The sequence below is a fragment of the Triticum urartu genome, chromosome 7 (assembly GCF_003073215.2).
Source record: "Triticum urartu cultivar G1812 chromosome 7, Tu2.1, whole genome shotgun sequence".
NCBI lineage: Eukaryota > Viridiplantae > Streptophyta > Magnoliopsida > Poales > Poaceae > Triticum > Triticum urartu.
In genome coordinates this window covers 123,508,366-123,532,253 of record NC_053028.1, presented here as the reverse complement: position 1 = coordinate 123,532,253, position 23,888 = coordinate 123,508,366, and the positions used below count along the sequence as shown (strand labels likewise).

The window sequence follows — 23,888 nt, the reverse complement described above, 5'->3', positions numbered from 1 at the left end:
ATGAGAATGTAAGCACCTATTATTGCTACTGATATCATCGGCTCATTGCTGCCTTTGTGCAATGCAGAACTGTTAAGAGTGATTTGGAGGATTCAAGATTCTATGAAGCTCTTTTGACATTTAAAACTCAGAACTGAAGGTACTTAATAAACTCAAAAGCATTGATGATATCTCTTGTTGCCTAGAAACAGAGGTAGTTTACATATTGCATTGCTGGTGTTTGTTTATGTTCAGAGTTTAAGCATGTGTAGTGTAGTGTAGTGTAGTGAGCTTGTTCTAGTGTAGTGAGGTGTGAACCATTCCACGATGTAGTGTAGTGTAGTGAGCTCTGAACCATGTTTAGTGTTGAGTACTTCAAGTTTACTGAACCTATTCATTTTTGTGGACTTAGTGAACATGATAAGACAAGCCAGATGCTCTATTTTTAATTAACAGTAATCCATGATCAGCAACAGTTTCTTTCACTAATTTTCAGTTAACAGCAATCCATGATTTTTTCAGCTAAAACTATTCATGATTTTTTGTTGGGTGACTTATTAGATCTGGAATGGAAGCTGACATAAGTTGAGCTGATTTTTGTCCATATGAAAGCAGAGGACCATATGGTCTGTGGCCTTTTCATCCATATGAAAGTAGAGGCACATTGTGGTGCTAGTTTGCTGGGTTTTGTCTCCGACCATCGTGTCGTGATGATTTTGCAGGTACCCCGAGAGGCCCTTGAGTTTGCCGGAATGTCGATTAACTTCCGTTCCGGAAAATTCGGGTACTCCATATGTCTTATTTTCAGCAAAGGTCATGCTGAAATTTTCCGTGAATTTTAGCATGACTTTGCTAAAAATCGGACATATGGGGTACTTGCTACTAATGCATGGGCCGGGGTATCTTAGTACTTAATTAAGTAGGATCAACTGCCCCGCCATTCTTGCTGCATTAAACCATAGGTGGCAATAGAGCCAAGTGATTAGGCCCAACTTAGAATTCTCGTTAGCATCGATAAACCCTAGATGATAAACCCAACATAGGTGGCAATAGAGCCAAGTGATTAGTGCCAAGTGATTAGGCCCAACCTAGGGTGCCTCGGCATCGATAAACCCTAAATGATGAAAACTTAACTTGGCTTCTATAGGGTGCCTCGGTGTCGATGAGAACCTAAATGATGTACGCTTGGGCTCTTAGGGTGCCTCGACGTTGACAAAACCTAAATGATGAAAGCTTAGGCTTTTAGGATGCCTCGACGTCGACAAACCCTAAATGATAAAACCTTGGCTTTTAGGGTGCCTTGGTGTCGATAAGAACCTAAATGATGAAAGCTTAGGCTTTTAGGGTGCCTCGGCGTCGACAAACTCTAAATGATAAAAGCTTAGCTTTTAGGATGCCTCGGTGTCGACAAACCCTAAATGATGTAGTTTTGAATTATGAACGTAGGATATGTCGTCATCATCATCGGACGATGAAAGTCTCCCGGCGGAGTGCGACTGGTGCCACGACGATCGAGGTCTGTGCGACATGCCTCACCTGGACGATGATCGGCGCTTCAGCATTAAGCTCGAGGAGACCTTCGAAGTTGAAACGGTACACAACGACGACAAGTGTTATTTTCATAATTAAGCATGACCCCAACTATTTCAACGTGTAATTTTCATCTTTTACAATTCAAGTATAGCTTATCCCATGCCATGCAAGACGCTATGTCTTGGAGAGGATGGATTTTGAAGACCATGAAATTTCTGAAACAAAGAAAATTCACCTAAGGACTCATCATGATGTGGACTTTGAAGTAAATCTATATAATTCTGAGAACGTAACCCATTTTGGTTGCAAAAATTGGGAAGCATTTTGCAAGATGTATGGTTTTGATGAGGGTATGCTTATCATCATTTGGGTCCTTGTTGATACGCCTCCAGTTCTACCGCTATGTGAGTTTCTCAAACATAGTTATTAGCTAATTTATATTGTTTATTTCAAAATAGTTGACAGCTTATTTCCATTGACAGCTTATTTTTATTGTTCAAAGAATGTGCGGAGATGGTAGACAAAACCCACTACACCGATGGCTCCGAATTAACAACTTACAAGGAGAAAAATCATTTGGTCGGATTTTGTACTGACATTGAGAATTACAATATCTACAATCAAACTCCTCACATTATGGTAAATACGTGCCACTAGTGCATGTGTTCAACTACGGTAACTACCATGGAGATACCCTGGTAAGATTTTTACTATTACGACATCCGTGCATCTTTTGCATACTTCTAAAACTAGTACATCACTGCTAACTATGAAGTTATTACTATGTTTTTCAACAGATAATCCCAGAGAATTGTGTGCCTCATATGATGTATCTGAAAGGTAGTGTTAATGTTTTGAACATACAGCCAGGTCGTCCTACGAATCTCAACTGTCCATACGAGATTTCTAAAAGAAGTGGAGACATGAAAATCAAAGGATGGAAAAAATATGGACAGTCGTAAGGAGCTTCTTGGAAGCAAGAGGAAGCGAAGCGCAAGAATTGGAGACAGGATGTTCTCCATTCTCCATAATGGAGAGTCAGGGTCTATATTGTTTTATGCTATTTTAGCTTAAATAGGGTATTTAGGTCCTGCCTAATACTGATGATCATGTGCTAAGAACAATTAAGTAGGGTTGGTTCGAAGACTATCAAGATGATGATCGTATGACTTGTTATGAATAACGAGTAGAAGTTGTATGATGATGATTAGTAGGACTTGTTAGGATTAGTATTACTTCTGACAAACACGATACTCGCGGTCTCAAGACTTGTAATGTTTTATCTTTGTTCGGTCTTTTGAATTTGGAGACTAATATGATGAATTGTATTCGGAGACTAATCTTCTATTGTATTCGATGAATCTGCTGTTGCTGTGTGCTACTATCTATATTCTGTCAAATAATATATTTTGTAACATGTGCAAAAATCAGAAAAGTAAAAAAAATAAAACCTAATATTCATACTAATGGCACATCACTACAGAGTGCGCCATTAGTATGCCAAGTATACTAATGGCGCATCCATCCATAGTGCGCCATTAGTGTGCCAAAGCACATGGTTAAATATGGCCCCTGGGAGGCACACTAATGGCGCATGGTGTTACATACTAATGGCGCACCGGATGGTGCGCCATTAGTATACCAGATACTAATGGCGCACCAGTGGTGCGCCATTAGTAAAAATTACTAGTGGCGTGCTACTAATGGCGCACCGGTGATGTGCCATTAGTAGGTAAAACCGGTGCGCCATTAGTAGGCCTTTTCCTAGTAGTGTAGCTTTCGAAATGAGCAGCGGACGCTGTATCAGACCATCCATAGGACCCGCGAGGCCCTCTCCGTCGTCCTTCGAGTTGTTGCGCTCGCCGTGGTGCCGCCATCTCGCGTTGTCAACATGGTCAACGAACATGAGGAATCAAGAGACGACTTTAATTAGACAGGATGACAGTGGGGACCCACCAGGGCCATAGCCACACGTACGCAAGTGCCTCCTTATTGTATACAACTATTTTTTTTGCTTCCTCCTGGTTCCTAACATCACAATCCCACATCATTGTCAACCTATATAGTCAATAAACGAGAGAATTGCACAATGTGCGGCCGGCAACTGGGACCCAATAGCTCAAACAGTATTTGTGTTTTTGAGGTGTGAGCAGAGTTTTTCTTGAGCGATGTTTTTGTTGTTGTTCAGATGAGCAGGGTATCAACTGGGCCGGCTATGGCCTGTTTAGCCCAGGCCTTGAGGTATAGCGGGGCTAGCCCAGCCCTGATATTAATTTTGTTTCAAGCTGAAAATGGCTAGCCCAGCTATGCTTTTTCTGACGAATACCCAGCCCAGGTCAACTTGTTATTCCCCATCCCACTGGGCTGCAAATATTTCCTAGGAGGGATGCATTAGGCTTAACAAGAAAATGGGCATTAAGAAATAATAAATGGGATGTAATTATGAAAACTGGGCTGTAACTCTAAAAAAATGCATCAAACACGTAATTAGTTAAAAATATATTATTTTTGGATTTTGAAAATTTTAATTTCATTACTTATTACGCGCGCAATATTTCATTGGATTTTTACATAATATAAATTTATTTTGAAATTATATTTAAGCTGACTAGATATTTCGGGATAAAAATATTTTGGATCCCATAAAAATGTTGGAAATTTTATTGAATTCTATTCTGAGCGGTTGGTTGAATTATTAATCGTTGTCCTAGCTAGAAAATGGGTCATACTTTTAACAAACTGTAAATGGGTTGTAGTAAATTCCATTAAAATTCAAAAATGGGCTGTATATTCTTACAAATCGCAAATGGGCTATATGTTCTCTGCCACACACTTGTGGGCCTACTAAGTTGACGCGTATGCAAGGCTTAGTCAACTTATATTCAACACACGGTTCTAGCAGCAGTGGTCGTTGGATGTCCATCCAATGGATGTCATGCTTCTTCTTCAGTGTCGCATATTCTTGCTTCAGCCGCCCAAAAAATGATTCCTCCCCCTGACATCTGGGCGCACCGTTTCGGAGGCTGACCTATGGGCCTACTAAGTTGACGCGTACCAAGGGCTTTGTCAACTTAGTCAATATAAACGATTCTAGCTGCAGTGACCATACGATGTCCATCCAACGGTTGTCGTGCTTCTTCAATCTCTGGTCTTCTTGCTCCAGCCGCCCAAACCAGCGCTGGCCGTGCCGCTTGCTCCTACCTCCCGTGTCCGGCTGTGCTGCCACCGCTAGCCATGCCATCCCTCTATACTCACCCACACATCCTGTTATTCTCCGGTGACGGCAACCTCACACCGCAGTCGAAGCAGTCGACCCATGTACTCCCCTCCGCGTGGGCATCCACTACTGCGTCTACCCCGGCTCCGCGTCGTTCCCTTCCTAGGCCTCGCCGTCGCCACCACCTTGGTGCTCTCGGCGCAGCATGGTCAACATGGTCAAAGAAGGACAACCATCGAAAGAGGACTTTAGGCGGTGAGGCTGACAGCTGGACCCACCAGCTACATCTTCAAACACAAGGAAGTGCCTCCTTATTAATCGCAAAATAAAAACGATTCCTCCCCCTGACAGCTGGGACCGACCAGCTATATCTTCGCACACAAGGAAGTGTGTCCTTATCTTTCCTGGCGACTGGGAATGAGGGAGTCCTGGATTAGGGGGTCTCCGGACAGCCGGACTATATCCTTTGGCCGGACTGTTAGACTATGAAGATACAAGATTGAAGACTTCATCTCGTGTCCGGATGGGACTCTACTTGGCGTGGAAGGCAAGCTAGGCAATACGGATATGTATATCTCCTCCTTTGTAACCGACCTTGTGTAACCCTAGCCCTTTCCGGTGTCTATATAAACCGGAGGGTTTTAGTCCATAGGACAACATACAATCATACCATAGGCTAGCTTCTAGGGTTTAGCCTCTCCGATCTCGTGGTAGATCAACTCTTGTAATACTCATATCATCAAGAATAAATCAAGCAGGACGTAGGGTTTTACCTCCATCAAGAGGGCCCGAACCTGGGTAAAACATCGTGTCCCCTGCCTCCTGTTACCATCCGCCTTAGACGCACAGTTCGGGACCCCCTACTCGAGATCCACCGGTTTTGACACCGACATTGGTGCTTTTATTGAGAGTTCCTCTGTGTCATCGCCGTTACGCTTGATGGCTCCTTCTATCATCGATAGCGATGCAGTCCAAGGTGAGACTTTTCTCCCCGAACAGATCTTTGAGTTCGGCGGCTGCGCACTGTGGGCCAACTCGCTTGGCCATCTGGAGCAGATCGAAAGCTATGCCCCTAGCCATCAGGTCAGGTCTGGAAGCTTAAATTACACGACCAATATCAACGGAGACTTGATCTTCGACGGATTCGAGCCCCTGCCTTGTGCGCCACGCGGTCATGATGAGTACGATTTAGCTCTACCATCGGACCGTATTCAGGAGATCGCACCAGCAACCATTCCGAGCCTCAATTCGGAGCCAGTTGCGTCATCCATGGACGGGTGGATAGACCCCGTCATGCAAGCCGTATCCTCAGCGGCGATCGAGCCGAATACCGACCTTACCCTTCACGAGAGCCGTGTTGCCAAACTGCCGGATCCTTCCCCGGCCACGGACTCCGAACCGCCTGCGCCCGTGCCTATCAAATCCGATTGGGCTCCAATCATGGAGTTTACCTCCGCGGATATCTTTCAGCACTCGCCCTTCGGCGACATACTAAATTCATTAAAGTCTCTCTCCTTCTCAGGAGAGTCCTGGCCGAACTATGTCCGGCAGTATTGGGATGCAGATGACGAAGAAATTCGCCGCCCACCCACCACCCACTTAGTAGCCACTATCGATGACTTAAACGACATGCTCAACTTCAACTCCGAAGACATTGACGGTATGGACAACGATGCAGGAGACAAACAGGAACCATTGCCCACAGGGCGCTGGACGCCCACTTCATCACATGACGTGTACATAGTGGACACACCAAAAGAAGATGACGACGAGGAACGGAAGGACGCAACGAAGGGTTGTCCCCTCGAGAAGCAGTCAAAGCGGCGGCGTAAGCGCCACCCCAAATCCCGCCTCGGCAGAAACAACGATCATATAGACCCAGCGTTAGAGCAGGGTGAACCATCGCCGGACCACGGCAACACGGAGAATCAAACCGAACAACCCGACTCTGTCAAAGATAACAGTCCGGACGACGTCACACCGGAGAGACACCTGGAGCAACAGAATGCCCATCAAAGGCTTGTTGCCACCGCGAGAAGCTAAAAAAGGAGAAGCAAAGGCTCAAGTCTGTGCAAGACACACTCAGAATCACATGGAGTAAAGTACTCGACACAACAGCGAAGTACGGCGGTAATCGCCCCACCAAGAGCTACCCGAAGCGGAAGTTGCTACCTGAATTCGATGAGGAGGCCTTAGATCCCCCGCAACCAAAAATTAGAACGACCACCTGGCCGGATAGACGACCTCACGGCCAACATAGAGCGGCAAACAACGCCGCACATAAGCCAATACGCGATCCACGTGAGGGCTCACATCAAAAGGACGGCGCAACCAGATCCATCTATGGACGACGCAAGCGCGCTCCAGCATACGATGCAACACAACAAACATCCGAACACAACGGCACACCCAAATACAGGGGTGCCGCACACCCCCTATGTTTCACCGACGAGGTGCTGGACCACGAATTTCCAGAGGGATTCAAACCCGTAAACATAGAGGCATACGACGGAACAACAGACCCTGAGGTCTGGATTGAGGACTGTATCCTCCATATCCATATGGCTCGAGGAGATGATCTCCACGCCATTAAGTATTTACCCCTCAAACTCAAAGGGCCAGCTCGGCACTGGCTTAAAAGCCTCCCCGAAAGCTCCATTGGAAGCTAGTAAGAGCTCGAAGACGCTTTTTGGGCAAATTTTCAAGGGACTTATGTCCGACCTCCGGATGCGGACGATTTAAGTCATATAACTCAACAGCCCAGAGAGTCAGCCCGAAAGCTTTGGAACATGTTTCTTACTAAAAAGAACCAAATAGTCGGCTATCCGGACACTGAAGCCTTGGCAGCTTTTAAACACAGCGTCCGTGACGAATGGCTTGCCAGACACCTCGGCCAAGAAAAGCCGAGAACAATGGCAGCATTAACAAGCCTCATGACCCGCTTTTGCGCGGGCGAGGACAGCTGGCTAGCCCGATGCAGCACCAGCGACCCAAGTACATCCGAAGTTAGAGATGGAAACGGGAAATCACAACGCAACAAAAATAATAAGCGCCGGAATAAAGAAGACAGCCCGAAGAGCACGGCGGTAAACGCCAGATTCAGAAGCTCTCTGCCAGGTCAGCAAAAGCCGCCCTCTAACGGCGCCAGAGATGAACTATCCAGCCAAAACAAAATTCTGGACCAAATATGTCAGATCCATAGCACCCCCGATAAACCTGCAAATCATACCCACAGAGAATGTTGGGTCTTCAAGCAGTCCGGCTAGCTCAACGCTGAACATAAGGGGCAGGATACACCAAGCGAAGATGAGGATGAGCCTCGCAAGCAAAGCACTGGGGAACAGAAGAAATTCCCACCAGAAGTCAAAACAGTAATGTGTTACACATGATAAAGGGGAGAAACAAAGCGGCACTCCCAGATAAATATGCCCAAGGGCCTATCACTGCGGAGTTCTGCCACTAGCCATCTCAACCGATCACCTTCGACCATCAGGATTACTCGGCAAGTATCTGGCGCGCAGGATGGGCTGCCTTGGTACTAGATCCAATAATTGACGGATACCACTTCACACGAGTCTTGATGGACAGTGGCAACAATCTAAACCTGATATATCAGGACACAATCCGCAAAATGGGGATAGACCCAACGAAAATTTGCCACAACAATACTACCTTTAAAGGAGTAACGCCAGGCCCAGGGGCTCATTGCATGGGCTCCCTGCTACTAGAAGTTATATTCGTCTTCCCCGATAACTTCCGTAGCGAAAATTTAACCTCCCACATTGCTCCGTTCCAAAGTGGCTATCAAGCACTACTTGGACGCGAAGCTTTCGCTCGCTTTAATGCAATACCGCATTACGCTTCCCTCACGCTTAAGATGCCCGGTCCACGTGGCATCATTACAGTAAATGGAAATATTGAGCGATCCCTGCGCGCCGAAGAAAGTGCGGCTGCCTTGGCAGCCGCACACTAAAACGGCCTCACCAACTAAAGCATTCGATAGGTCGTCAAGACTACGGACACGGTTAGATGAGTCCGACGCAGCTATATGTATTTCATACAGGTTTGATGGCCACACCCCTATTGCAAACACAAGGGGCTCAACACGCGCAGACAAGTGGCAATTTTTACTCATCTTGAATTGTACATGGTTTCTTTAAACCTACCTTTTTGCACGACAACTTTTCACCTAAGTTCCTCTCTTTTACAGATGACCATCGTGCTACACCCGTCCAAGATACGGTACAACGGAGACACAGGCGCAGATGTGCAGCAGGGACCCGTTCCAAGGATTATTTTTAGATTAAGACCCTGCATAAACCTTTCTTACTGTCTCTTGTTGATACACATCCCTCGGATTCTCAGTACTATTGAGAAGGATGCTGACGTCTTGGCATGTGGCCACGTCAGAATAATGCACGTACCTGGACACCAGGGGCTTCTTACAAAGGGCATTGTTTAGGCCCGGTTTATACCATAAAGACCGAATACCTTAGGGAGTGTTCGGCGTCGCGAGTTTGGCCTTATATGCATTAGCTCCGAATCATGTATTTGGTCAAATGTTGGGTTTGCCTGGCTCCTGTGTTTTGCTGCCTTACGTTCCGCTCTATCGGCTAAGGTGGCACCAGGAGAACTACTGCGATTGTGCCCTGGTTCATTCGGACGAGCACCTAAGTAGAGAAAGCCGAAAACTGACTGTCATGATATAGTGTGAGACTGGTCAACCACTCGATGACCTATCAGAATGTTAGAATTCCTCCGCCTTAACGAAGGGCCGTTTCCCGGTCAGGCATGTACGCACCCCGAATTCGGGAGAGTGCGGAGCCACCAGGGGCTATATAGTAGCCCCACCGTCAAACTCCTATGGCTAAGTGAAAGTGTTAAAGCATTATAGTCCGGTTGCCTCATTCGCTGTGCTATCACCTCCTTAATAGGACCAAGACGTTGGATTAAGTGTGAACACACATCTTCTGCGAACACCTCCGCATTATATGCGTGGGGGTTGAAGCCGACGATTGCAATCTTTCAGGTTATATACATATATACATAAACGACCGCACAAGAGGCATCATATTACTTTCAGGCAAAAGTATAAATACAGCCTTAATAAATTTCATAAACATTGTTTTTACAATGGGAATACATGTCACTCAAACATAATATTCTTCGAGCACCGGGCCTCTATCAACCGAGAACCCTCGAGAACTTCTTTAAAATAGTGCTCGGCAGCCACTCGTCCTACGGCCGAACCCTGCGCCGCAACAGTGGCAGCATCCATCTCCGCCCAGTATGCTTTGACACGGGCAAAGGCCATCCGCGAGCCTTCTATAAACGCCGACCTTTTCATCGCATTGATGTGCGGCACCGCACCAAGGGACTGATGCACTAAGCTGAAATAGCTGTTCGGCTTCGGCTTTTTCGTCCACAAATGATCTACGACGGACCTCATGGCAAGTCCGGACAATCTATTGAGTTCGGCCCGTTCGGCTAGCTGATCAGTCAATGGAAGCAGACGCTCTGGAACATTAAACTGCGAGCAGAACAGCTTGTCCACTTCATGATTTGTTTGATCTCGGAAGTATTCGGCCGCATCGACAGCGCTCGCCGCCAAGTCTATATATGCGTCTGCCGAACTCCATAGCCGATCCAGAGGGGTATACCGCAGATTTTCGAACTTCCTCCGCAGCATAAAGGGCTTCCCAGCCGCAATATCCCCGGCCTCACGTAGTTCCTCCTTCTTCGCTCTCATGGCAGAGCGAGTGTCCTTGGTCGCCATTGCGGCCTTCTTGAGGTCCGTCGCCCTCGCCCGGTTTTCTTCTTCAAGGAACTGGCAACGGTCGGCAGTGTCTTTTAACTTTACAGCCATCTTGGACATTTTATCTTTGCTCTCGCAATGTGCAGCCTTTTCGGCTCTTAACTCTTTAGCCGCCTTTAAAGCGGCCGCATTACTAATTCTTGCTTGTTCCTTCGCTCGGGCAAGTTCCGCCCGAAGGATCTCCACGGTGGCAGCTCCATCTGCAGTCACAACATATTAAAGATACTGGCGTTACGCTGCTCTTACTATGTGACATTCACCAGAAAATATCACTTACCCTGTGCCTCGTCAAGCCGCTTATTAACAAGCTCGATGTCGGCATCCGCCGCATCAAGTTGCCGCTTTAGTTTGGCAATCTCATGAGTCCGGCCAGCCCCCAGAGCTCCAGCCACCTGCACATAAAGGCGGTTTGCTTATTACCCGGGACTACGATCCTCTGTTTGCCGCCGTTCTCGACGACAACCAGAGTCTCAAGGGCTACTATCTACACAGGACACACCTAAAAATGTGCAGTACTATCAAAAAGTATATCATTTCACAACCTCAAAGCCCGTTAGTAGACTCATAAAGGCCTCATGCAATCCTCTTTCGGCAGACGAAATTCTTTCCATCACCGTACCCATCAACATACGGTGTTATTCTGAGAGGGCCGCTCGCTCCAATAGCTCCCTCAGTACGTCCGACCGCATACCAGACGGCGCCGGACTCTTCTGTTTGCTCTCTTCAAGAGCCAGATACTAGGGACTTCGGGTGACCACAGGATTATCTTCTGGCCTCATCGGATCCGGGGAGGCCCTCCGAGACGACACTTCAAGGTCGCCCACTTCTTGAGCGGAGGAGTCCGGGGGAGGCATTTCGCTCTCCATCATCTCTGGAAGAAGATCCCCCGAAGAGGAGCTTTGCTGAGAAGAGCTGAGATCCGAACTGCAAGATAAATGCTTCGGTTATTTTCCTCAGAGGTAAGCTAGTATATCTTCACTATTAAAGTAATTTTTGATTACTTACAGCTCGTTAGAGGGCTGATCCCCGCACGGACTTTGTGCGGCAAGAGCACCCTCCAAGGCAGGACCCTCTGGTGGAGATTTCTTCTCCCGTTTGGAAACCTTGGTTTCTGGATCTTCAGAGGTAGTCCTCTTCCTTCCCCGGGGTGAGAGAATGTCAGATTCCTCCCCTTGGTTATCCTCCCTCACGGAGGCGCTCGTTCCCTCGGTCGGAATAGGTAGCGGTGGAGGCCAGCTTCCGCCCTCATTATTCCCCCCTTTATCTTCCTTTGAGGGCTCCGGGCAAGGTGCTAGCTCGAGCATCTTTTCCGGTATCGGATTGTCCAAACCCTCAGGAAGGGGGGCCGAACACCGAATCATCTTTGCCTTTGTTAGCCAGTCCTAGTCAAAGAGTGATTTCTCAGAATGGCGTCATGATAAATAAAAGATGGTGTGTTCGGCTAGAGGATTACTTACTTGGTCGGCGATGCGGTTGCTGCTTAGGCTCACGTCCTCGGTATTATCCGAACACTCTATTTGGGGTCCAAAGAATGATTTATACATCTCCTCGTGCGTCAGGCCGAGGAAATTCTGAATAGTGCGCGGCCCTTCTGGGTTGAACTCCCACATGCGCAGGGGCCGGCGTTTGCAAGGATGGACTCGACGAACCAGCATGACTTGCACCACTGTAACCAGACTGAAATCTCCTTCAAAGAGATCTTGAATGCGGCTCTGCAGTATAGGAACATCCTTGGCTGGACCCCAGGTCAGCCCTCTACTAATCCATGACATCAGTTGTGGTGGAGGGCCCGAGCAGAAAGCAGGGGCAGCCACCCACTTGGCACTTCTGGGAGCTGTGATGTAAAACAACTCCCGTTACCATAATCCGGACACCTCTGGAAAGGAACCCTTTGGCCATGGAGCTCCAGCGATCTTGCTTATTAATGCGCCTCCGCACGCTACATGCTGTCCCTCGACCATCTTTGGCTTCACGTCAAAGGTCTTGAGCCACAGGCCGAAGTGAGGGGTAATGCGGAGGAAGGCCTCACATATGACAATAAATGCCGAGATGTGGAGAAAGGAGTCCGGGCTAGATCGTGGAAATCCAGCCCGTAATAGAACATCAAACCCCTAACGAAGGGATCCAGAGTGAGGCCTAGACCTCGGAGGAAGTGGGAGATGAACACAACGTTCTCGTTGGGTTCGGGAGTAGGGACGACCTGCCCTCGAGCAGGCAGCCGATGCGAAACCTTGATGGTCAGGTATCTGGCCTCCCTCAACTTCTTGATATCCTCTTCCGTAACGGAGGAGGGCATCCACCGGCCTTGAAGGCTAGATCTGGACATGATTGAAGGTCCGAAGCACCTGACCCGGGCTTTGGGTGTTAGAACTCGAGGCGGGGGAAGGATTCGATTGAGCACGGGAGGGAAAAAAGTAAAAGCTTTGTCCCTTTATAAAGAGGGTGAATATCAAGCGTCCTCCTAGTGGCCGTTTGGGACTTGCCTAAAATCTAGGAGTCCTAGGCACGGTTGGGTTACCCACGCCTGTATTGATGAGAATCCCGTAATAAGGGGGACACGATCTCTGCTTTGATAAGACGTGTCAAAAAACTGCCTCGTGTTATGTGCGGGGCTAGTTAAAGGAAACGGTTCGAATAATCACCGGGCCATGGCTTAATGTCATGTTGCCAAAACAAGTCAGCAAATTAGATTTGTGGAAATATTATTCACTCTACGGTGGTATGTGGAACTTATTTTGCAGGGTCGGACACTATCCTTGTATTCAAATTCTTCCGTGGTGTATTCGGAGGAGGAACCCGCCTTGCAATGCCGAAGACAATACTGCGCGCCGGACTCATCGTCATTAAAGCCTGGTTCAGGGGCTACTGAGGGAGTCCTGGATTAGGGGGTCTCCGGACAGCCGGACTATATCCTTTGGCCGGACTGTTAGACTATGAAGATACAAGATTGAAGACTTCATCTCGTGTCCGGATGGGACTCTACTTGGCGTGGAAGGCAAGCTAGGCAATACGGATATGTATATCTCCTCCTTTGTAACCGACCTTGTGTAACCCTAGCCCTTTCCGGTGTCTATATAAACCAGAGGGTTTTAGTCTGTAGGACAACATACAATCATACCATAGGCTAGCTTCTAGGGTTTAGCCTCTCCGATCTCGTGGTAGATCAACTCTTGTAATACTCATATCATCAAGAATAAATCAAGCAGGACGTAGGGTTTTACCTCCATCAAGAGGGCTCGAACCTGGGTAAAACATCGTGTCCCCTGCCTCCTGTTACCATCCGCCTTAGACGCACAGTTCAGGACCCCCTACCCGAGATCCGCCGGTTTTGACACCGACTGGGACCCACCCCGGTCAAAGCGTACGTAGCGTTGTCTGTCTGGTCACGAATGTGTAGGTACATACTGGTCGATCGGTCTCTCTGCAAGTATGAACCATGGCCGAGTAAGTAGTGGCATGTGTCGTTGTAGAGCACCCGACATAGCAGTTCACGCAGTCCCGTCTAAGCCCTGTGCACGTATGTACAGCCACAGGGCAAAAAATACAGCCACGTACGTACAAACGGGCGGGGTCTCGAGCACGTACTCGCGCATATATACGAACGGCCAGGGCTTGTGTACATGGAGAGGCAACAGATGACAACAACGACGTCATGTTCATCGGTAGCGAACCGGTTAGGTCGGAACGGAGAAACATCGTCCTGTTCACCGGGAGGCAACCGACTCGGTTGTAATGCGTCCTGTTCAACGGGAGTCAACCGGCTTGGACGAAACAGCCGAAACGGGGTCTGGTGTACCACAGAATGGAGGAAACGGCGTTCGGTTCGACCGGCCACGGTTGAAATGGGATCGTGTTCATCAGGAGGGGTCTTGCGTAGCGCAAAACGGAGGAAACGGACTTGTGTTCGAGTGCCTACGGTCAAAACAGGGTCCTATTGATCGGGGGGTGTGGCGTACCGCAAAATTGAGGAAACGGACTTGTGTTGGAGCGCCTATGGTCGAAACGAGGTCCTATTCATCCACCATCTACTGCCTCGCTCCAACCTCCACGAGCTACTGTTCATCCACCTTCGACCTCCTCCAGCCTCCACGGCTACTATTCATCCAGCCTCCACCGGCTGCTGTTCATAGAGCCTCCACGGTGTCCTGTTCATCCACCCCCAACCGGTTGGGGTGCGGCGGACTCCTTGGGGTCCTATTCATCCAGCGGCAATGGCCTACTGCCACGGGGTCCTGTTCATCCAACCCCCACCAGGAACTGTTCATCTACATCCAATCAACCAGATCGACTCACCACGTCTCGACTCGTTCTACGTACCGCGCGCATGGTAGCAACGGTCACTATTCATCAAGAGGCAACCCAACACCGGCTGGCTACGTCTCGCACGGGGCTCGATCGGCATCAGTAAGGAGCAGCAGTGATCGATCACTCGGGTTCAGTTAGTAGCAGCAGCAACGAAGGAATTGCTCGGGTTCAGTCAGCAGCGAATGAATCGCTTGGGTTCAGTTAACAGCCAAGGGACCGATCGCTCGGGTTCAGTAACGTGTGATCGCTTGTGTTCATTTAGCCAACGCCTCACACACACGCGCGTACACGAGAGAAACGCACAAACCACAGTGCATCTCTCAACCCCTACCACCCACCATAACTGGAAACTCCGTGATATTTTCCTCACCCTCGCTTCTACCATGATTTTTTCCGTCATGGATGGCCCAAATAATGTCATGCAGCTGCGTCTCCGACCCGCCTAGGACGAAAAGCCCATTTTCTGTCATGATTTTTTGTCATAGAAGTAGGAGCCCACCACATCTATGATGATACCGTGTTTTGTCACAATTATCGTCATAGAAGTGTCATAAGCATGACAATTTTTTTTTCGTTCGACCCAAAATGTCACGGATGTGTCTTTTTTTGTAGTGTATTGACATGCAACTTCCATCGTTCCGTTTTATCATGACACATACCATCATTGTCATATTGCTTTGCATGTGCATATAGTTGGCATAGTATTTGTGGCTTGGCCACCGTTCATATTTTTTATACATGTCACGCTAGATCATTGCACATCCTGATACACTGCCAGCGGCATTCATATAGAGTCATATTTTTGTTCTAGTATCGAGTTGTAATTCTTGAGTTGTAAGTAAATAAAAGTGTGATTATCATCAGTATTAGAGCATTTCCCCATGTGATTAAAGGATGATGGAGACTATGATTGCCCCACAAGTCGGGATGAGACTCCGGACAAAATAAAAAAGAGGCCAAAGAGCCCATATAAAAAATGAAATAAAAAAAGAGGCTAAAGAGCCCAAAAAGAAAAAAGAAAAAAAAGAGAAAAGAGAGAAGGGACAATGTTACTATCCTTTTCCACACTTGTTCTTCATGATAGAGAGTCCCCTATTTTGTCACTTTCATATACTACTAGTGGGATTTTTCATTATAGAACTTGGCTTGTATATTCAAATGATGGCTTCCTCAAATGCCCTAGGTCTTCATGAGCAAGGAAGTTGGATGCACACCCACTTAGTTTCCTTTTGAGCTTTCATACACTTATAGCTCTAGTGCATCTGTTGCATGGCAATCCCTACTCCTTGCATTGACATCAGTTGATGGGCATCTCCATAGCCCATTGATTAGCCTTGTCAATGTGAGACTTTCTCCTTTTTGTCTTCTCCACACAACCTCCAACATCATATTCTATTCCACCCATAGTGCAATATCCATGGCTCACGCTCATGTATTGCATGAGAGTTGAAAAAGCTAAAGCACGTTAAAATGTATAAACCAATTGCTTGGCTTGTCATCAGAGTTGTGCATGATAAATACTTTGTGTTAAGAAGATGGAGCATGACAAGACTATATGGTTTTGTAGGGATAACTTTTCTTAGCCATGATATTTTGAGAAAACATGATTGCTTTTTAGTATGCTTGAAGTATTATTGTTTTTATGTCAATATTAAACTTTTGTTTTGAATCTTACGGATCTGAATATTCATGCATAAAGAAAGATTACATGATAAACATGTTAGGTAGCATTCCACATAAAAAAATCCGTTTATAGAATTTACCTACTCGAGGGCGAGCAGGAATTAAGCTTGGGGATGCTTGATACGTCTCCAATGTATCTATAATTTTTGATTGTTCCATGCTATTATATTATCAACCTTGGATGTTTTATATGCATTATTATGCTATTTTATACCATTTTCTCGGACTAACCTATTAACCTAGTGCCAAGTGCTAGTTGCTGTTTTTCCCCTTGTTTTTGCCTTCTCTGAAAATCAACCAAGCGGAATGAAACTTTTTGAGGATTTTTCTTGGACCAGAATACACCTAGGAACCTTCGAGAGGGGGTCAGAGGGGCCACCAGTTGGCGACAAGCTTGGAGGACGCGCCCTGGGGGGGTAGGCTTGTGGGTCCCCTGATGCTCCTCCAACCCTAATCTTTGCTCTATAAATACCTAAATATTCCTCGTATACCAAAGGGCACACTAAAAAATACGTTTCCGCTGCCACAAGTTTCTGTTCTTAAGATCCCATCTAGAGGCCTTCGCTGGTACTCCGCCAGAGGGGGATTCGACTACGAAAGGCTTCTATATCAACCTTGCTACCCTTCCGATGATGTGTGAGTAGTTTACCACAGACCTACGGGTACATAGCTAGTAGCTAGATGAATTCTTCTCTCTCTTTAATCTTCAATACAATGTTCTCCTCGATGTTCCTGGAGATCTATTCGATGTAATCTTCTTTTGAAGTGCATTTGTTGAGATCTGATGAATTGTGGGTTTATGATCAGATTATCTATGCATATTATTTGAGTCTTCTCTGAACTTTTTTATGCATGATTAAGATAGCTTTATATTTCTCTCCAATCTATTGATTTGGTTTGGCCAACTAGATTGATTTTTCTTGCAATGGGAGATGTCCTTTGTATTGGGTTCAATCTTGCGGTGCTTATTCCCAATGAAAGAAGGGGACATGACACGTATTTGTATTGTTTCCATTAAGGATAAAAAGGTGGGGTTTATTCATATTGATTGGATCTATCCCTCTACATCATGTCATCTTGCTTAAGGCGTTACTCCGTTCTTGTTAAGTTAAGACACTAGATGCATGCTAGACAATGGTCGATGTGTGGAGTAATAATAGAAGATGCAGGCATGAGTTGGTCTACTTATCACGGACATGATGCCTATATTCATGACCATTGCCTTAAATATCGTCATAACTATGCGCTTTTCTATCAATTGCTCAACCGTAATTTGTTTACCCACCCTATGTGTTCTTTCAAGAGAGAATCCTCTACTGAAAACTATGGCCCCAAGGTCTATTTCTATCATATTATTTTCAGATCTATAAAACCAAAAACCCAAAAATACCTTGCTGTAATTTACTTACCTTTACTTTATTTTGCACTTTTAGTTATCTTTTATACCCATCTCTATCAGATCTCATCCTTGCAAGTAACCATGAAGGGATTGACAACCCCTTTATCACGTTGGGTGCAAGTATTTGTTTGTTCATGCAAGTGCTATCATTGGACTTGTGTGTTCCTCCTACTGGATTGATACCTTGGTTCTTAACTGAGGGAAGTACTTATCTCTACATTGCTGCATCACCCTTTTCTCTTCAAGGGAAAAACCAATGCAAGCTTAGCATAAGCTGTATTTAATTGATTGGCCTTTTCAAAAACCGTATCGGTTACTATGGTTGAATTTTAGGGTCAAAGACTATAGATGATTAGCAAGCGGTTTAGTTATAACCTTTAGGCAACCATTAGGAGTGTGATGGGTCTGAAGTCATTTACTAATGCCTTCAAGGTTTAATTTTCCTTCCAAGAATTGAGAGCACAAAGCATAGAAATCTTCCTTGATAATGAGCCAATAGGCCTCAGAAAACCACTAGTAAATCATTCTGCCCCAGGAGCTCGATCAGCTAGCATTTCTTTGATCCCTTTCTTATTTTCCTCTCGGGTAAAAGGAGTGAGCTGATCGAGGACTTAATTCTTTTTAATAATGTTATCAAGAATAAATTTCATCTCACATGGGGAGGACGTGCTGAACCTTTCTTTAAAGTATTGAAAGATGATTGATTCTTTACCTTCGTGACCTTCAATGCAAGAGCCATCTGAAGTGGTAAGCGATGGAATGCTATTTCTTCAGTATCGTTCAGATGCCAAGAATTTGAAAAATTCGAAGCTCTCATCTCCAATTTGAATCCATGTAATAATGCAAAAAAATTTCCAATACTATTTCTGATAGGATAAAAGGTGAAGCGAGTGTTTCTTCAGAATAGTCCTAAAGTTGGCTCCAGGGATTGTTAAAGCTCTTTTTTCCAAACTATCAATTCTAACAAGAGCCTTATTAGAGTTTTCATTTGCAATGGAGCATTTGGGAATGTTCTTGCTCCACTTTTTAAGTTCATAACGCAAGTTCTTGAACTTTCTACAAAGAATAGTGACACTGTTGCTGGCTCCTACCAGTTTTGACCAAGTAGCTTGAATAACTTCCAAGAAACTCGGGTGTTGTATTCAGTAGGACTCAAATTGGAAGAGCATTGGTCTCAATGTTAACAACACAAGGTATGTGGTCAGACATAGGCTTTCCTAGGGGTTTAATTTGTTCAATGGTTGCTAGTGAGAAACAAATCAAATTGTTCCAGCAAAGGGTCAATCTGCATATTGCTCAATGTGTAGGCTCTACCTTTCATGGGCAATTAAATCAGGCTGTGTGTGCGCATAAATTCTTTCAAAGTTATCATATCAGAATAATGCCCCTGGTTTGTTGCAATTTTCTGGAATGCGAATGAAATTGTAATCTCCTACTCGAAGCCATTCTTCATCATGGGGGATGCTTAATCCAAAAATCCAGTTGGTATAATTCACTCTTTGTTCTCCATGACAAGGCCCATAAATGTTAACTAGTCTCCAAGATTCTCCAGATTGTGTTGACCGAAAATGAATTACCATGTAGATGTTTGTCTATGTGCTCGTTCCCATATGCTCATGTTACTTTGGCACATTCAAGTCACAAATTTATCGCAGGATGGATCTTCAGTTAGGGAACAAAAGCCATCAGAATTAATGTAGGATTAGTTATCCATTATCATCTCGGTCCTTGAATGCACTAAATGCCATTATGGTTTTCACATGCAAAAATTATTGTCGCGATATGCCCAGTATTATGAAAACCATAATGCCATTATGCCCAGTATACACGTGAAAACTTTTTCGTAACACCACCATATGTTGTTGATAGAATGCATATATGCTTTTCTTGTTTACTAATCTACAACTATACCTACTTCACAGCAATCCCCAGAACTAGTAATTCTAAAGTTATTTACGGTGAACAACATTTATAGAGTGGACACAATACATTAGCTTGTAAAATATTATTCACATAAATAAACTAAAAATATATGCCACCCCATATAATGCGAAGCGCAAAATATAACTCATATAAACCAAGTATTAACATAGACTAAGCATGGTATGTAAAATCTTACATTTATTTTACAAGAAACAGGCATCCTGCATGAATAGAGTACACGGAGAGGTGCAACGGGAGCATAACGATCCCTTGAAGACATTTATACGCTATAATTTATTTTAGCGTGGCTCTTTTAATCTGTAATCATCAGGTGGATTAGATTATTCTATATTATAAATCACACAACGATCAAAATTAATTTGCTCTAGCAATAAGTATAAACTAATAGTTTAAACTTGCTATTATAAATTTACTGGAAGTATTAACTAATTTTAAACATTTTAAAGCTTTTTAATAGTCGATTTTGTTTGTTTGACTAGAGCATCCTGGATGTCATTTCTCAATGAAATTTTGCACACACCTAAAATACTCGAGCATCTTTGATTTTTTAAGTTCTTTGCTAGCTACTTTAGTTGGAATTCACTGTTCATCAGAGCAAATGAGTTCGGTCACGAAAAGCAATTTCCGAATGTGTTACGAATCAACTAAGCATGAAAGGAAAAATATATAAAGAGAATAACAACATATTTTTTCTGCAAATACGCAATGCCGCGGATCATTTCATTGATAGGGGGAAAAGAAAATACAGGGTCCTACTTATTGTGGCACATGCTGGCGTCCCAAAGAGTATAAGTTGAGCACCGGCGCGTGCAGCCTCCCATTGCACCAAGCATCTAGCACATCGGCTCTGTGGTAATCGGCTCCCAAATTTACATGACAAAAATGCAAGCGAGCCTGCTTGCAGCATGAATGAATCATCGCTAAAACAAAGAAGGACGTCACCTTTAGAATAAGACTGCATGCTATTTTCCAGGAAGTACTCTAGCTACTCTCTAAGGTTTTCCTCAAATAATGGTAATTCTGGCAAAAGATTAATTAGTAGGTAAAAAAAGACGGAATTAAGTCATTCTAATATATGTGCACCCACCAAAAGAGAGGAGGAGATGCAAACGCAAGTACCCAACACAAGGAGCGGGGGCTCTCGAGCAAGATGGACGAAAGAAGCCAAGGAGCGGGGCTTCTCGAGCAAGATGGACGAAAGAAGCCAAGGAGCGGGGGTGGTTAGTAGATGGAGCCAAAGAAGGAAATGACGATACCATGGGTTGGCACTGGCAGTGAGCAGCACAATGTTGGCGTTACCAAGGCTTCTGTATAAATAGGAGAGCACCGGCCGGGAGGAATCACACATCAGAGCAAAAAGCCATCGCTCCCCTTCCATCCTCTCCTTCTATAGCCAGCCTCCAAGAGAGAGCGAGCGAGAGCCATGGACTTCGGCGACCACCAGCAGGGGGGCTCCGACAGCCAGCAGCAGCTGCAGGAGCGCCGGAAGCGCCAACGCCGCCACGCACAGGAGCAGGTCCAGAAGTTGGAGGAGTAGGTTCTAATCTCTTAATATCTTCATTTTTGTCCATTTCCCGTGATTTGCTGTTCTATGCATCTTCATACTACTGCGTACTAGACACTAGTGACAGAAACTAATCAATTATGTATGTGTGCGCGCGCAGGTCGTACAAGAAGTACGACCACCCCAATGAGATCGAGTGCGCTCAGCTTGGACGCGAGCTTGGTCTGGAGACCAAGCAGGTCAGATCCTGGTTCCAGAACCACCGGACACAGATCAAGGTATGGGTTATGGACTGGATCTCTGATTTGCTCCATAGTTTTCTATTTTTTCATTTTCTCGATCTCGTGTCCTCGATCCGTGATGCAATTAACGGGCTGGAATCTTTATGATGGCATGGCTGATTGAGCACGAGCGGCTGGAGAACCGCTTCCTCCGCTGGGAGAACACAAGTCTCCGCTCCGAGATCATGGCAGTGCGGGAGGCGCTCAAGAACTCCGCCACCTGCCCCCACTGCGTCCTCAAGGACTGCATCGACCAGCAGGAGCTCAATCGGGAGAACGCTCGCCTCAAGGCGGGGCTCCTCCACTGCACCACATCTTTCCAACAGGGCTGGACGTCCGAACGGGCTAATGGGCTCGGCTCGGAGCTTGCTCCAGCTCGGCCCGACTCAGCTCGGCCCGAGAGCTAAATAGGCCGAGCCGAGCCACGTGAAATGGGCCCGTTGGCCGACCGAGTCGAGCCTGTTTTGGCCCGGTCCAGCTCGGTGGCTCGTCCGAAGCCGAAGCCCAGGACGCGACGCAATCACGCAGCCCAGCAGAGGAGCGCAACCAGCCCAACCCAGCGAGTCGCATCGTCTCCACTGTCTCCTCCCGCTAGGGTTCGCTGCCGCCGCCACCGCCGCCCCACGCTTCTCGCCAAGCTATTTCCTGCATGCCACCACGACGCATCCTGCCACCGGCGTCGGCACGCACGAGCGCATCCAGCGGCGGCAGCGCACGCACGCATCACCAGCCTGTTGATTGATTCTTGGACACAAGTACAAAACTTGAAGCACGTTGATTGAATCCTGGAGTTGGCTAGATGCACACGTACGAGAGGAAGCAAGATCAACTGCTACGGAGGCTAGCCACCTGCGTTCGACGCACCAGACGCCCGACCTCGCCATGCCGGCACGTCTCCGTCGTGCTCCCCTCAACGCCGTCAAGCCAACCTCGCCTGAGGCGCCCGTACGCCCACGCACCCAGCCTCCAGAGGCAAAACGAGCTGCTCGGGCTGGACCGAGCCATAGGCAAGACGAGCCGAGCCTCCAGATGCGGGCTCGTTCAACTAGCGAGCCGAGCCGAGCATGGCTCGTTCATGGTGAGCCAAATCTAGGCTCGGACCGAACTCGGCTTGGCTCGGCTCGTGTCCAGCCCTATTCCAAGATGAATCCTAGCTTTATTTTTTGCATGTCGACGTTCCTCCGCCATGCTTTCGGCGAGGAAATTGTATGACCAAACATGCATAAGTTCGAATAAACTAGTACAAGGTTTCGAATAAGAGACATGATTTGGTCCTGAATAATTCTTAGTTGTCAGATCTTCATGGAGTCGTGGGCAATTTGTTGTGCCTTTGTGTTGTAACTGAGGACTGTGCCTACACAAACTGCCGCAGAAGTCTTGTACTCTAGTTCGTACTCATTTATTAGTTGGAGCCACCATAGGAAGCTCCAACATTACTCCTGGGAGAAGTCAGAACAAAAGAGATCTACCTACTCAATTCGATGTATGAGATTATATTTCATGAAAAGCCGGTTCTGCTACTTCTGTAAGAAACATGGTTTCCTTCGATAATACTAGTAGATAGCGTCGTTCCTTGTGTTGTGTGTTGTGACTTGTGAGTTGTAACTATTGTCCCGCTCGTCGACCGGCAGGACGCGGCTGCTTGGTTCCTCTCCGCAGCGTCAACCCTGTTAGATGTGAGACCGTGAGAAGCTCATCACCACATGGTCTACATCAGATAAAGTGGAGAGAGATCTAAGTATCTAACACGCCAAATCCAAGGAACAGGTTATTTGTTTAACAGCCTAAGATTGATAGGTTTTCCTAAATTCATCGCAGCTTTCTGGGCCCTTCTCATCAAAATTTAAGCATAAGATGGATTGTAGCATATCGATCTGACAATGCATACTGCCACGCAACTCAAAAAAATCCTGGATATGTTTGCCAACGCTACTGTCCTCTTGCTGAATCTTCACAAGACTACCTTCCTAGCTACCCATCCACGTCCAGCCCTCCATCGCTGCGGATGCGCCGTTTCTACCTCCCCCCAGCCCTATCTAGGCCTACTTCTTTCCCCCACCAAGCTCCCCTCTTCAGCCTTCCAACCGATCGTCCAATGCTCTCTCAAATACCTCAGCGGCTCGATTTCCTGTCTACTTTCTCGGCTCTCGGGGTGCTAGGTTGACCTTTCTTTCTTCTGTACTTGACTCTTGTTGTCTATTTCATGTCTGTTTTCGCATTTCCAACTT

The 23,888-nt window shown here is 46.3% G+C and overlaps 1 protein-coding gene across 1 annotated transcript; it reads left to right on the top strand.

The window, feature by feature from the left end:
* Positions 1–21,234: 21,234 nt before the first annotated feature.
* LOC125526004 (homeobox-leucine zipper protein ROC8-like) lies at positions 21,235–22,715 on the top strand. Its single transcript, XM_048691019.1, has 3 exons — positions 21,235–21,408; positions 21,540–21,617; positions 21,779–22,715. Exons 1-3 carry the CDS (start codon positions 21,299–21,301, stop codon positions 22,065–22,067), a joined length of 477 nt encoding a protein of 158 aa, XP_048546976.1. The 5' UTR covers positions 21,235–21,298; the 3' UTR covers positions 22,068–22,715.
* Positions 22,716–23,888: the final 1,173 nt, after the last annotated feature.